The following is a 15,683-nucleotide window of genomic DNA, read 5'->3' as shown; positions in this document are numbered from 1 at the left end:
TATATGGGCTGACACAAGTTTGCAAATGACACAAATATTGGTGGTGAAGAAGGTTGTCACAGATCAGCTGCAGACAGCATGAAGAAATGGCAGACGGAGCTGAATTCAGGCACATATGCTGTGTGGCACTTTGGGAGGAAACAAAGAGAACTGGATGTACAGAGGGGTCTTGGGGTTCAAGTCTATAGTTCCCTGAAAGTTGCAGCACTTGTAATGTGTGGTAAAGAAGGAATATGGCGTGCTTTCTTTCATTAGTCGTGCCAGTGAGTGTATGCGACAGGAAGTTATGTTGCAGCTGCATAGGACATTGGTTAGGCTGTGTTTGGGGCAGTGACTTCATTGTAGGAAAAATGTGAAGGTTTTGGAGAGGGTGCAGAGGAGGTTCACAAAGATCTTGCCTGGATTAGAGAGTAGAGATTAAAGGAGAAGTTTCTCTGCAGTGTTAGAGGCTGAGGGGAAATCTGACTGATGTTCATAAAATGAGGAGAGACAAAGATAGGCTAGCTAGAGTCAAGCCACTTTCCCAGATTGAAATGTCTGATACTGGAGGATATACATTTAAGGTAATAGGAGGAAAGATAAAAGGAGATATATGGGACAAGTTTATTTTAATACAGAGACAGGTAGGGCCTTGAAACATTCTGCTGGAGTGTTGGTGGGAGCAAATACAACAGTGGTGTTTAAGAGGTATTTAGACAGGCACAAAAGCATGAAGGAAATGGAGGGTTGTGAATCGTGCATTCACATGTGAATAGTTTCACTTTGCATCATAGTTGGCACAGACATTGTGGGACATAGTCTATATTCCTGTGCTGTACTCTTCTGTGTTCTATAATTCTTAATACTATTTGTAAATGAATTAATTAAGCACATGAATACACTACGAAATGATTAAAAACATTAAAGCACCATTGGTTTAAAAAAAAACTTCTTTTCTAATCTTCAGCTTTAGAATCCCTAATCAGTTGAATGGGCTCCAATCCAATGCCATAGGAACTGAGGAATTATTTTCCCAGCATGAAGTAGAGTGATAGAATTTATTTGTGTGGAAGCTAAGGAATCTTATCACTTTCAATTCTGGACTTTGATGTCTTTTTTTTGCAATACTTTTTGTGATATTATTTGAGCCAGTGGACCATAACTGCAGAAGGTGTAGAGAAAGGTTAATCTGAGAATTCATTACAGCTGTATTTCGCATTTTCTGATTTATTCCTTCAGGATAAACATGGATAGATGTGATATCATTAGTTACCACCTCAAGTGGAGCTTGTGGTTACCAAAAAGGTGTCATTATCTCCATGTTGACTTCTGTGCCCCAAATGATCTGTTATGGAGAAACAGGAGCACGAGTGATTGATACTTTTGTGGTGGTTGATAGAGTAATTGTATACCTTGTATGTTGACCTACCCAATGTCTATCCATCAGTTAAGTATAAATCAGTTTTCCTTGGAAATGATAATAAAATATTGCACTTTCATTAAAAGAAGTGGACATCATAAAATAACTGGGAGTAGAATTGAACCTAATATATAAGGAGCTGTAAGAAATGGAAAAATTACCTCATTGAAAATGTATGCATATAGTTTGCATGTAAAATGAAATTCTGACTAGGTAGGTATCTAACGGGTATAAAGTGCATTGTGAATGTGACACATTTGCAACTTTTTAACGTACACCATAATTGTTCAAGCAAACCAATAGACGCAAATTGAGCTATATTTCAGTTTGGCATAATCTGCATTTAGTTTTTGGAGCCTTATTCAATATTTAACTATTCAATTCCTCCCACAATGTTTTAGTGCATCCATTACTTATGGTAGTTATATTTTCCATTTGAACAGTTCGGTGCATTTTAATCTGGTTCTTAATGCTTAAATTGAATTGATCCCTCTTTTTCACAAGAATCTTTTTGAAAATCTTCCTCTCTAAAGCAAGTGATCTCTCTCTAGTAACATTAACAGCTTGTGATAGTCTTCTGTGCTGTTACAAAGAGAGTGCCTTTATTCAAGTTGTAAGATCATGCTTGAGTTTATGTAGAAATATTTTATAAATTTACACTTGAACTGGAATGAAGTGGTCAACGATGCAGAGAATTCCTCTGTTGGTCTTGTTGCCACATCCTTTTGTAGGAACAGTTTCTCAACAAAGATGGTTCAATTCTTGACAGCAAGAATATTGACATTTAATATTCAGCTAGGCAGAGAATTCAGCTGGAAACTTATCATTTTAGGAGCTTGTCTGAAACTTAGCATAACCATAAAAGATTAACAGATAACTTCTTTTAATCTTAATTCTCTGTGAGGCAATCACCTCTTAACATCATTTATCAAGTTGATTTTTCAGGCTTGTGATGGATTTTTGCAGCCATTTTCTACACAGGTTGTGGAAAATGGTCAACAATTCACATTTGTGCAGGTTTAACTGAACACAAATAACCCTGCAGCCTATTGGTAATAGTTGTTTGCACATTCTATGCGAGATAAAATATGTTACATTTTTCCAAAACTAGATTACAGAAATTGGAGGTACCACTTTTTGCCTGTTTTCATACAGGTTATACTTATGACTGCAGCTCAGATTTGGAAATGGGTCTTTCAGGCATCTTGAACTTTATTGAACTGGATCTTGGTTTAGGAATCCGAGTTGGAATTGGGTGTCGTACCATATTCTCTTGTGCAACCTGTAGGAAAGATTTGCAGAACAAGCATTAGAAATGGAATATAGCAGTGGTATTTATATGCAATATAAAGAAGTTTGCAATGAATCCTTTAGAGAGCTACAATTGTTTGTTTTGACTGGTGCTAAATTAGACAATTTATTTTATAAAACACCACGTTTTGATGCAATACAGTCAATTCGATAATTCACTGTGTGCACAACAGTACTTAAGATTATGTTTCAAATGCAATGTGTGAAACTTGTCAAATACTGTTCAGACTTTAGTTGGTATGGATTACAGTGTAATTTTTTATCCATTTCTTGCAAAGTTTTTCTAGGTTTAACAAGTTTTTTGATGTTGAGAAATTCTAGCAGTTGCATTTTTAGACCTGTAGATGGGGACAAGTGCTTTAAGATGTTAAAACTTTTTCTACATAGAAAATCTACAGCTCTAATGATACGACTTTTGAACACAGTGCTGAGGACGGAAAGGGACTTGCTTCGTGTAACCAATTCCATTGAATTAATTGTTGAATTTTTCTGTATCTTTATATTTTTATTATTTTTTAAATGGAAATCTTGAGCTATTTCTTCTCTCATTACTTGCCTTGCTATAGAGAATATATATGTGCTTACATGCATTTATCAGAGAATGGTGCATAATGAATATCATTTTGTGTTTATTCACTTGAAATGACAATATCCATAAGTTAACAACGATCGTAATGTGGAAGCACAATCAAAACGTGTTTACGCCACGAGCTGATTATTGTTAATTAGTGAAAGAAATCTACATTACTTTTCAGCCATTACTAAAGCACCTTGCTGCTACCCTTCTATCTTCTTTCCAGTGAAATAATCAGGGTTCCACTATTTGCGGTTTGTATTCTTACTTTTAAATAAAAGGTTGTTATACCAGGTAATCCATCACAAATAAAGCTCTCCCCACCATTAAGCATATATACATGGAGTGTTGTTGCAGGAAAGCAGCGACCATCATCCAAGACCCCCAGCTCCAAGGCCATGCTCTCTTCTCGCTGCTGCCATCAGGAAGAAGGTACAAGAAGCTCCAGAACGGGAGGGGATAACTTTGCTAATCTTCACTTGCCGCAACACTTAACTGTTTCCACAACCTAAGAGCTCACTTTCAAGGACTTTTCATCATATGTTCTCACTATTTATTATTTATTTATTACTTTTTTTGTTTACTTTTGTACTTACATAGTCTGTCATCTTACATACTAGTTGTCCACCCTAATTAGTTGAGATCGTTCATTGATTCTATTATGATTATTAAATTTATTAGGTATGCCCACAAGAAAATGCATCTCAGAGTTGTATATGGTGACATATATGTTCTTTGATAATAAATTTACTTTGAACTTTATATTCTGTTGCTACTGCTCCTGCCTTATCAGTTGGGAACTATGTCTTTAGAGCATACTGTGAACCTATATTTCTAGCTTGATATAATTGCAAGAAATTTCATCACAACTATCTGTAAGATGTAGCATTATCAATAAAGCAGAACTGATTTTGTTATAAATACTAATATCATTAACTTGGTGTTACCAAGAAAAGTAAAGAAATGGAGCAATAGTAACCCGACGAGTTTACATTTCATACCTTGGCTTACTATCAGTGAAGTTTGGTAATATTATGAGTGATGCCTTTTTAGAATTTTTATTTTTTATTTTCCACTGAAACGTCATCATCTGGTGTATCATTTGCCAACCAATAAGTTAGAGATGGAAGTCTAAGTCGAAGGGGAAAGCTTGTTGTTAATGTTATAATATGTTCCCCTCATGACTGCGTGGGTTTTTTCCAGGTGCTCCATTTTCCTCCCACAGTCTTAAGATGTACTGCTTGGGAGGTTAATTGGTCATTATAAATTGTCCCATGGTTGGGCTAGTGTTAAATCGGGGGTTGCTGGGCAGCATGGCTTGATAGGACAGAAGGGTCTATTATGTGTTGTATCTCAATAAATTAAAAAGTATTGTGTCTGAATGGGAAAGGGAAACCTTTCACTTGTGCTATGTAAAATTATCGCAGGTTGCCAGGAATTTAGCTGGGGAAGGAATTGGAAGAGATTGGGATTCAGTTTGTGCAGAACTCGTTTGAGAAAGATAAGCAGGAGTTTGGAACCACAGTGGTTGAGGTACATTCGTAACAATTCTGAAATGAAGCCTCTATTTACTAACCTTTTGCTGCATATGTGAATAAAGACAAACCTGAACTCCCGCAGTGACAAAAAACCCAAACAAATTACCATTATGTATAGTTCAATAGATGCAACTGAGAACAAATCTACAAATCTGTTGTTTACTAACCACTCTTCTGGATTTTCATAGTACTTTTTATTGGCACTCCACTCAAAAAGAAGAATTTGTCTCTGGCAATGTAGATGAACACGTTTGCCTCCAAACGTTCAGAAAGTCCAAGCTTCCATATATGAATTCAGAGCTCTTTATCAAACAGTAGATCCTCTCACTCTATGCATGTGATAATAGTGCATGGCCACCAGCAAGAAATCCGTGTGGTTAACCCCCTGCACTAAGGAAGCCTGGTTAGCTCCTAACCTTGAGTCACACTGGCATGCCCATGATATTTCAGATGCTGTGCTAGGACAAGGATTGTAGATCTTTCAAGAATCACTAGATACCAGAATGGTTCTGGGGGACGGGAAAACTGCACTCTTTCAGAAGAGGGGGAGGCAGAAGAAAGGAAATTATAGGCCAGACCGCTGAAACTCAGCGGTTGGGAAGATGTTGGAGTCCATTATTGAGGATGAGGTTTTGGGATACTCGGATGCAAATGCTAAAATAGGCTAAAATCAGCATGGTCTCCATAGGGGAAACTCTTGCCTGATAAATTTGTTGGAATTCTTTGAGGAAGTAACGGACAAGAGTCAGTGGATGTTGTTTACTTGGACTTTCAGAAGGCCTTTGACAAGGTACCATACGTGAGGTTGCTTAATGAGATAAGAGCCCATGATGTTGCAGGAAAATACTAGCTGGTGCTGGTGACTAGTGGTATTCTACGGTTGTCGATTTTGGGACTGCTTCTTTTCACATTATATGCCAATGATTTGGATAGTAGAATTGATAGTTTTGTGGCCAAGTTGCAGATGATATGAAGATTGGTGAAGGGGTATGTTGTGTTGAAGCAGGGAGTCTACGGCAATACTGACTGGGAGAATGAGCAAAGAAGTGGCAGATGGAATATAGTGCAGGAAAGTGTGGGGTCATGCACTTTGGTAGGAGGAATGACGGCATGGACTATTTTCTAAATGGAGAGAAAATTCAAAACCAGAGGCTCAAGAGGGCTTGGGATTCCTCAAGCAGGATTCCCTAAAAGTGAACTTGCTGGATGAGTTGGTGGTAAGGAAGGCAAATGCAACGTTAGTACTCATTTCAAGGGGTTTAGTATATAAGAGCAAGAGTGTAATGCTGAGGCTTTATAAGGCATTATTCATTTGACATATGGGGTATTGTGAGCAGTTTTGGGGCCCATTATCTAAGAAAGGATGAGCTGGCATTCCAGATGGTCCAGATGAGGTTCACAAGAATGCTCAGAGGTTGCTGTGACACATTCTTCTGATAGAATGTCTTTCTCTGTTGATAGCTGCTACACCCTCTGTAATGAATCAGTTAAAGTCTGAAACCAAGGCACATCAGACCGGTGCTTATGCCAGTTTCTGTGGCGTGAAGCGACTGAGAGTACAACACCTCCCTCCACCCCCCCACCCCAGATAGGGGGCCAGTCTATCATGAGGGTAACCCCCAGCATTTTGCCAGTACCCATTTTCATCTGGGTGGACTGGAGCAGTGTGTGTTAAGTGCCTTGCTCAAGGATTGCTAGTCCAACGCCTTAACCACTTGGCCACGCACCACACTCTGTAATGAGGGCAAAGTCAATAAGAAGATCCTACTCATTTTCTTGCCTCTTACACAGATGGTTTGTACCTGAATGCTGCAGGTCACAGGCATACTTTGGTCTTGGGGTGAAAAGAGATGTAACTGTATACTTGGTCATGACCATCTCAAAATAATACTTTCAAAGTCATCTATTGACTTTGACTTCCCACTGAGTCAAAATGAGATGAAATTGAATGTTAACCCATTCATTTGATTTAATTTAAACCAAGTCACTTAATTATTTTCTCTGTAGCATCCTTTTGGAAGCTGCATGAACTACATTTGTGACACAGCTTTATTTTGCACAGTGATTCTAAGTTAAAGTTCCGTGTAGACTCTGTAAAATGCTTTCTGCTTGCCCTTGAGAGAAGTTCCAAAGACACTGGTAAATCTGCAACTCACTCAACACCAAAGAGCCTGTTGTATTGTCACTCCATGATTTGCTTTGAAAATTTCTTCAAACTGTTCTGCTTCCTTTTATTACAAGAAGGCATAATCTAGAAGCCAAAGCCATGTAACTGTTTTGTGATTCAAAAGCAAACTTCAGTACAGTGGATTCCAGTTAGTTGAGACACGTTACAACCAGTATATTTTGGCTCAATTGAACGGCTGCCCCAATTAGCTGAGGTTCCATGGAAATAGTTAAAAAGGTATTTTTTTTAAAAAAAGGTAAATTACCACTTATTTGAGTAAAAAATTATGTGTTTAAATGAAATACAGAAAAAAGTTAGAACACTACCAATGCTACTACAGAATTGACAGAGGAATTTATCCAGTGTACGCTGCTATTTATGGGCTGTCACCAGGGGTAACACCTGGTGAAGGGGCTTATCATATTGTTCTGGGGCAGCTTGCTCACCTTTGGTCCCTACTGGACACTCAGCTCAGGTTAGCCGTTTAAACAGCTTTGGCAGACTGTCTAAACCAGGTGAGAGTGGCTGGTGGGCCTCAAACCCCAGTGAAATAGGGACATGTCTGTCCCAACGTGTGAAGTTAGCTCCGGCAGACTGGGTGGATGCTATTGACAATGAGATCCAATGGTCAAGAAGGCTGTTCTGCAATACTTTGTGAAGAGCAAAGGGTAGGATAAGGCACAGAAGACATCATGGTTATCCACTGCAACCAAGGAAGACCCCAGTTTGTGATGACTACTTGTACCACTGGATCAGGACTTCCAAAGTTGAGAGAGTGGGGCTGTCCCAATTCAACAGCTTTTCCACTTTAGAAACTCCTGCACAGGTTTCGCCGTCATCATCAGATATGACGGACAACCAGCACACTGCTGTGTTCTTTCCATTGACTGTAAATAAGCAAAATTACCACAGACACCTAGAGCACATAATGGACTGCCTTGATACAATGCTATGTTGATAACTACAAATTCTTCAGCTTCCTAACCTGCAGATGTAGTTAAATCATTTTGATTTTCAATCACAGCCATTATTGTCAAAAATCACTATTTTTTGAACACAAACCTATACAAATAGTGCTATTTAAAAACTTTGACAAACTTCTATAGATGTGTGGTGGAGAGTATATTGACTGGTTGCATCAACACTGATGCCCTTGTAAGGAGTTTCCCCATTTTGCCATGCATACTTCTGATCTGAAGAAACAATTTGAAGTTTTCTAGGTAGTCCACAGATCCTGCATCAGATATGCTGTTGGTCAGCTCTATTAACATTAGGAACCTCACGCGTAACTTTCGACATTTAGTTGAGCCATGTGACCAGCTAATTTTATCTGGTTCCCGTGTATGTATCTTTTGCAATTGGTGTTTGGGTATCTGGGAGTAATGTTGCTCAAATATATAGATATATATATAGATATAGATATATATATATATATATATATATATATACACACACACACAGTATTGATCAAAAAACAAACAGGAACACAGCAGGCCTGGCAGCATCTATAGAGGGAAATGCAGAGTCAACATGCTCTTAAGTGGAAATGTCAACTGCCCATATGTTTTTTTGCTCCAGATTCCAGCACCTGCGGTTTCTGAATACGCAGTATTGATTTGATTTAAAAGAAACTTGTGATTTGACAGCTGTGGTTCAGTATCAAATCAAAAACAAGGAAATCTTGGATGCTGGCATCCAAGCAACACACACAAAATGCTGGAGGAACTCAGCAGCCAGGCAGCATCTATGGAAAAGAGTACTGTGACATTCAGGGCCCCAAAACAGTCCTTCCAGGTGAGCCCACACTTTACCTGTGAGTTAGTTGGGGTCATATACTGTGTCCGGTGCTCCTGGTGTGGACTCCTGTATATTGGTGAGACCCGACGTAGATTGCCAGTGGCCACGCATTTTAATTCCACTTCCCATTCCGATATATCTATTCATAACCTCCTCCACTGTCGTGATGAAGTCACACTTGGGTTAGAGGAACACCACCTTATATTCCATCTGGGTAGCCTCCAACCGGATGGCATGAACATCGATTTCTCGAACTTCCTATAATGCCCCAACTCCCCTCACCATCCCCATTCCCTTTTCCCTCTCTTCCCTTGTCTCCTTGCTTGCCCATCACCTCCCTATGGTGCCCCCTTCCCCCTTTTCTTTCTTCCATGGCCTCTGTCCTCTTCTGTCAGACTCCACTTCTCCAGCCCTGTATCTCTTTCACCAATCAACTTCCCAGCTCTTTACTTCATCCCTCCCACTTCAGGTTTCACCTATCACCTTGTGTTTCTTTCTCCCCTCCCGAACCTTTTAAACCTACTCCTCAGCATTTTTTCTCCAGTCTTGTCGAAGGGTCTCGGCCCGAAACATTGAGTATACTCTTTTCCACAGATGATGCCTGGCCTGCTGAGTTCCCTCGGCATTGTGTGTGTGTTTTTAGTGTCAGATATTTTTTACAGTGTGGATGGAAGATTGCTATACGTAATGGATGAACATTTATCTTAATTGTTGCAGTATTTTGTGCTCTGGAGGCTGACCCCATGTTCCCCGTACTTTTTCATTGTGTTGTTGAAATAGAAAGTAAACCCACAACTTGTTGCCCAGTCAGTGTATTGCTGCAGGGAACAGCTGACAGCATGTTGCCTTCTGTAAGAGAGAGGATAATGTGTAAATTAATGGTCACAATCTAGCTGTGGTACTCTTCCCATGTCGAGTAACTGGAAATGTTTGTCATCTAGTTGTGTACGTTCGTGTATATGTGCCTGTCAGTTCGTTTTGACTCCCTGCTTTAATCCATTCACTTCCTTCTGTGACATTTCTCCAGTCATCTATCCATTTAAGACGTGGAGGCATGATTTGAATTAGTGCAGGATGTTTCAGCTGATACACAGATTCCTGAAATTACTTTCACTTATGAGCAGAGTAAGGGACAATCTTTGGAATTAACACCTCCTCAGAATTCATTTTTTTTACAGTAGAATGCACTGAAATGATTGTTCTGTAATACCAGAACAAATTAATGCAGTGTCTCCTATTCTGGAAAAATAAAAGTGTAATATGCTATTGTGACTAGATGCAATGATTTGTTACACTTCAATTTTTCTGAAAGATACTGACTTAGAAGGTGAAATGAGCAATTTCAACAGTGGACTAAGCCATTTATTCTCTGCCTTATCACACTTACTGTTTTTAGGGCTATGATGCATTAAATTTTAGAATTGTTTTCGGTTGGAAGCTGAGCATTAAGCCCAAAGCCCCGACTGTGTGAGTATTCTTTACTGTTGCTTTCCTTTTAGGTAAATTTGACATGTTCTCAATTCTGCTGCTTAACCTTTCCTAGTAATAGTTTTGAATCCAACTCCAAATCGATCAGTTACTGTGCAGCAAATGTTTTCATGCTCTGCTCAGAAGATATTAGCATTGTGATACATCTGTGTTAACAGGCCAAAGAAGTGGCTCTAAAGATATTATCAGTTACTTTGAATTGGTATCTAGAAATTATTTGCACGTATTGCTTGTATTTTTTCAAAAATTTGTGTGTTAAATGCAATATTGCATCCATCAAGATATTTCTTTGATAACTTCTATTTCTAGAACAATTCAATTTTTTTTTCACAGAGTACATGAATTATTGTTGTGTACAACATTGGCTTCTAACTTGCATGAAGAATGAAGATTTTTAACAATAAATGAATAACTTGATGAAAGGTCTAGTTAACATTAGAGATTTAAATCTAAGTTGCATGAAGTTCATGTAACTAGATTATAATCGACATAATCTTAAAATGGGTGAAGAAAGGGTAAAAGAAATTCTGAGACTGTGACATCATTTTACTGAAGTCTCGGTCTCTCTTGAATTACATGTACTGTACCAGAACTGTTACAGTTGTGCCCTGGAGAAATAACCACAAAGTCAAACGACATCATAATTAGAAACCTATTAAATACTTAATTTTTGTTTGATGTGTCACAGCTGGATCTATATGTAAACTTTATACAGACAGATTCATTTCTCAACTTGGAGTTTTTTCCTCTTCATGAAATCATTGTGAAGAAAGACAGGTCACTAATTGAAATATTTTCTGATTTTATCTCCGTAACGTAACATGTACAAATTAAAAGGAATGCCATCAAAAAAGACAGCTGTTGAATTCAGTTCATTGATAAAATATGTTAAAGCTGCCATTATTAAGGGTGTTGTTTAGAGATGGAAGAGCTTGATGCTTGGTTCCAGGCAAGTAACCCCTTTCTCAATGTCAACGAGTCAAAGGAGATGGTAATCGATTTCAGAAGAACGCTTACCACTCGTGCCCCTCATGCCCCTGGTTACATCGGCAGCACAGTAGCTGAAACTGCAAGCAGTTCCAAACTCCCAGGAGTGCACATTTTGCACAACCTCTTATGGTCCCTGAACACATTCTACACAATCAAGAAAGCTCACGAGTTTACTTTCTGAGAAAGCCAAACAGAGCTGGATTATGCACATAAATGCTTGTGTCTTTTGCCCTGCAGATGCACAGTAGAGAGCATCCTAATATGCTACATCAATGCATGGTACAGAATCTGCAGTGCAGCAGACAGGAAGGCTCTGAATTGGATAGTCACAACTGCCCCAATACATCATCAGTGCCAGCCTACGCACCAGTAAGGATATGTATGCAGAAAGGTGTCAGAAAAAGAACAGCAACATCATGAAAGCAACTCTTTCACCTTGCTCTTGGACTGTTGGTCTCACTCCCATCAGGGAGGAGGCTACAAAGCATCCACACCAGGACCACCAGACTCAAAAGTAGTTACTTTCCCCAAGCAGTAAAGCTGATCAATGCCTCCACCCACTAACCCACCTCACCTCCCCCACCCCCCACCATCACTGCTTTATCACTCTCTGTCAGCGTCACCTTATATACAGACACGCCTGTCCCTAACGGACATGAAGTCAATCTATGTAGATAAGCTATATTATGTAAGCAGCACACTTAAAATGCTGGGGGATCTCAGCAGGCCAGATGGCATCTATAGAGAAGAGTGCAGTCGATGTCTCGACCTGAAATATTGATTGTACTCTTTTCCATAAATGCTGCCAGGCCTGCTTTGTTCCTCCAGCATTTTGTGAGTGTTGCTTGGAGTTATGACATCTGCAGATTTTCTCCTTTTCGTGATCGAGCTATCTTATGTATTTATATTTATTGTTCTTTTATTATTGTGTTCTTTATCTTATTGTATTTATTGTGCTGCAACAATTCAGGAGTAACAATTATTTCGTAATCCTTTATATTTGTGTACTGGAAATGACATTAAACAAACTTGAATTATTTGGATTCAAGAGGCTATTTACGGGTGACCCCTGTGATATGGCTGTTGGGTTGGGGAAATTCGCCTTTACAAATTTCATAAATCACTACCTGAACATTTGAGGTAAGAGTAATTGTCTAACTACCTGCAACAACTTTTTTTTAATTGCATTTCCTGATACTCTTTTGCATGGCTAATTAATGTGATTTTACTATATTTGCAAAGATACCTAACCATAGGGCATAGGAACAGAATTAGGCTATTCAGCCCATCGAGTCTGCTCTGCCATTCCATCATGGCTGATCCTGGATCTCACTCAATCCCATACACTCGCCTTCTCGCCACATCCTCTGATGCCTGACCAATCAGGAAACTATCAACATCCACCTTAAATATACCCATGGACTTGGCATCCACCACAGTCTGTGGCAGAGCATTCCACAGATTCATGACGTTTTGGATAAAGGAAGTTCCTCTTTACCTCTGTTTTAAAAGATTGCCTCTAATTTTGATGATGTATCCTCAAATTCTTGATACCCCCACCAGAGGAAACATCCTCTCCACATCCACCCTATCTAGCCCTTTCAACATTTGGTAGATTTCAATGAGATCCCCCTCCCTGCACTTTCTTCTAAATTCCAGTTAGTACATGACCAAAGCTACCAAACACTCCTCATATATTAACCCCTATATTCCCGGAATCATCTTCGTGAATGTCCTTGGGACTCTCTCTGATGATATTACATCCTTTGGGGCCTGAAACTGTTGACCATATGCCAAATGTGGCTTCACTAGTGTCTTATAAAGTCCCAGCATTATCTCCTTGCTTTTATATTCTATTCATCTTGAAGTAAATGGCAACATTGCATATGCCTTTTTCACCACAGGCAACCTGCAAATCAACCTTCTGGGACCTAAGTCATATTGTCTTAGCACCTGTAATATTGTGTGGCTGTCACAAATTCCTCCCAAATTAATTTGCTTTTGATCCAGTAAATGCACATTGTGTCATGAAAACACAGGTGGCCTCTGCATTATGGAGGATGGGTGTGTTCCAAAAAATAGTCTTATGTTTACACTTTGTGTAATGCAAAGCTACGCCATCAGCTTTCTGTGTGTGTGTATAAAAAAACTTTATTTATTTGTTTTCTTTTTCACATAAGTTTCATAAGAGCAAAATTTATTATGAGTCCCATATTTTTTAGTGGTTGTGGATTTCCATCACCCAAAATGTAGTGTGAGGGTCACCTTTAATATTATTGTATTAGAAAGTGAAACAGAGAGAAGAATAATGATGAGGTATTGTGCATGAGCGCTGGCAAATGTTTTGTATTCCCATTTGATGAGGAGAGTAATTTAAAGAAAAGAGACAGAAAGGTTGGCTACCACTATAAAAATTTCATTTAGTCCATAATCTTATGAAAAATGATCTTTTAATCTGCATACTTTTATGATCTGTTCCATAAAGCTGAAGATTTACCAAAATTAAACCAGGTTTTTAACAGTTAAGCATTGGTTTCATAAACTTAGCATGTATACTTTAGAGTTTCAAGGTTCATGGAGGTCTAATCAGATATTTAAAATGATTATAGAGATTTAACAGGATAGATACAGAGCAACTATTTCCTCTCATGGGGTAATTCTGGAACATGAAAGCATACTCTTAAAATTGGAACTCGACTGTCAGGAATAAAATTTGTAAGTTTGGAAGATAGTGCAAAATTGGAGCATGCTTCATAGACTTTGAGCATTTGAAAGTTTATACAACTTTTCAGCATTTTGTTAGGCAAGTCTATTAAGGAAGATGAGAGTAGACTAGTCATGATCTGATTGAATTGTGGATGACACAGGAATGTGTTACCAGATGCTGTTGCTTTACAGCTTTCTGGCCTGTTTTTTCCTCCCAGGTGTTTGGGTTTCTTCCCACATGCTAAAGGTGGTAGGGAGGTTAACTTGTTACTACAAAATCACCTTTCCTTGTTGCAAGAGTTAAAGGTGCATTGATGGGCATGTGTGATAGACTAAGTTTTAGGGCTACAGTGAAATAAGAGGGAGTGGGGCAAGAGGAATAGCATGGATCTGTGTCATATTAAGTGAGTAAAGTAGATAAATAAAACCACAGCTGGATTATACAGAGAAATTGGTGACATGACACTTCACACTGTGCGGACTCCGATAGAACTTTAAAATTACCATTCCCCCGATGTTTCCTTTGAGCTCCTCAGAGTGTCAAGCTAGCAACCTGGCCTAATTAAAAAACAGACAAATGCTGGAGAAATGGCATGGTTGCCACCCGATGTGCCCCAAGGCACAGAAAGGAACAATGCACACTGTAGTAACAATGTGTTGTTGATGAAGCAAATCGGTGGGTAGGGTGGATGGGATATAGGCAGCTTTGTCATGGAGTCATAGACATTACAGTGCAGTAACAGGCCCTTTAGCCCTTCTAGTCCACGTCAAACTATTAATCTGCCTAGTCACATCAACTTGCACATGGATCAGAGCTCTTCATACCCCTCCCATCCATATGCTTATCTAAATTTTTCTTAAATGCTGAAATAGAACCCGCATCCACCACTTTCGCTGACAGCTTGTTCCACACTCTCACCCCCCTTTGAGTGATGAAATTCCCCATTATGTTTCCCTTCTGACCTCGTGATGGAAGGAGGGATGCTGTTCTGAGGAACGCTTTCCATCACTTTGTTGAAGATTAAGAGGAGACTCATTGGGTGGCAATTGGCTCAATTGAATTTGAAGTTGGCAGATTTAAAAATGAATCAGAAGTTTCCAGTCTCACTGAAAACTGGTACTTTTTGTGAAATAAAATGCTCCCTTGGAAATTACTTTTGGCTGTGTTAGTTGTTGAAAGCTTAACCTACTTGAATAACATCCTCTGTCTGTTATTTTAGCTTTCCTGAATAACTGGAATAATAATTGTTTAAGTTGTAGACATAGAAATATCACGTTTTATATGTTTCTTTAACACTATTGTTAGAGCTCTTTATGGACTACTTTTGTTAAATCTGTGTAAGATCTTGAAATAGTGAAATATAAAAGCTCCGTGAAATATATTTACTGCTGCATCGAACCTTCTATGGCATTATACTTTTCAGGCAGTAAGAGCATAAGACATAGGAGCAGAATTAGGCCATTCAGCACATTGAGCCTGCCCTGCTACTTGATCATGTCTGACTTATTATTCCTCTTAACCTCCTTCTACTACCTTCTGCACATAGCCTTTGATAGCTTTACTAGCTAAGAACCTTGCTTTAAATATACCCAATGACTTGTCTTCAACAGCTGTATGTGACAATGAATGCCACAGATTCATCATGCTCTGTCTAAATAATTGCATCCTCATCTTTGTTCTAAAGGGACGTCCTTCTATTCTGAGGCTGTGCT

General features: G+C 38.9%; 2 protein-coding genes across 8 annotated transcripts in view; one reads left to right on the top strand and one right to left on the bottom strand.

The window, feature by feature from the left end:
* cmss1 (cms1 ribosomal small subunit homolog) overlaps positions 1–15,683 on the top strand; it is a 277,146-nt gene that overhangs the window by 9,123 nt on the left and 252,340 nt on the right. The window lies entirely within an intron of this gene.
* filip1l (filamin A interacting protein 1-like) overlaps positions 2,529–15,683 on the bottom strand; it is a 134,522-nt gene continuing 121,367 nt past the window's right edge. The window contains exon 5 of the mRNA XM_059968620.1: positions 2,529–2,681. Coding sequence (XP_059824603.1) covers positions 2,562–2,681 — 120 coding nt within the window. The 3' untranslated portion in view covers positions 2,529–2,561. The remainder of the gene's footprint in view (positions 2,682–15,683) is intronic.

The sequence above is a fragment of the Hypanus sabinus genome, chromosome 4, assembly GCF_030144855.1.
Source record: "Hypanus sabinus isolate sHypSab1 chromosome 4, sHypSab1.hap1, whole genome shotgun sequence".
NCBI classification, from domain to species: Eukaryota; Metazoa; Chordata; class Chondrichthyes; order Myliobatiformes; family Dasyatidae; genus Hypanus; species Hypanus sabinus.
The sequence above is the reverse complement of the archived record's forward strand: the minus strand, read 5'-3'. Positions and strand labels throughout refer to the sequence as shown.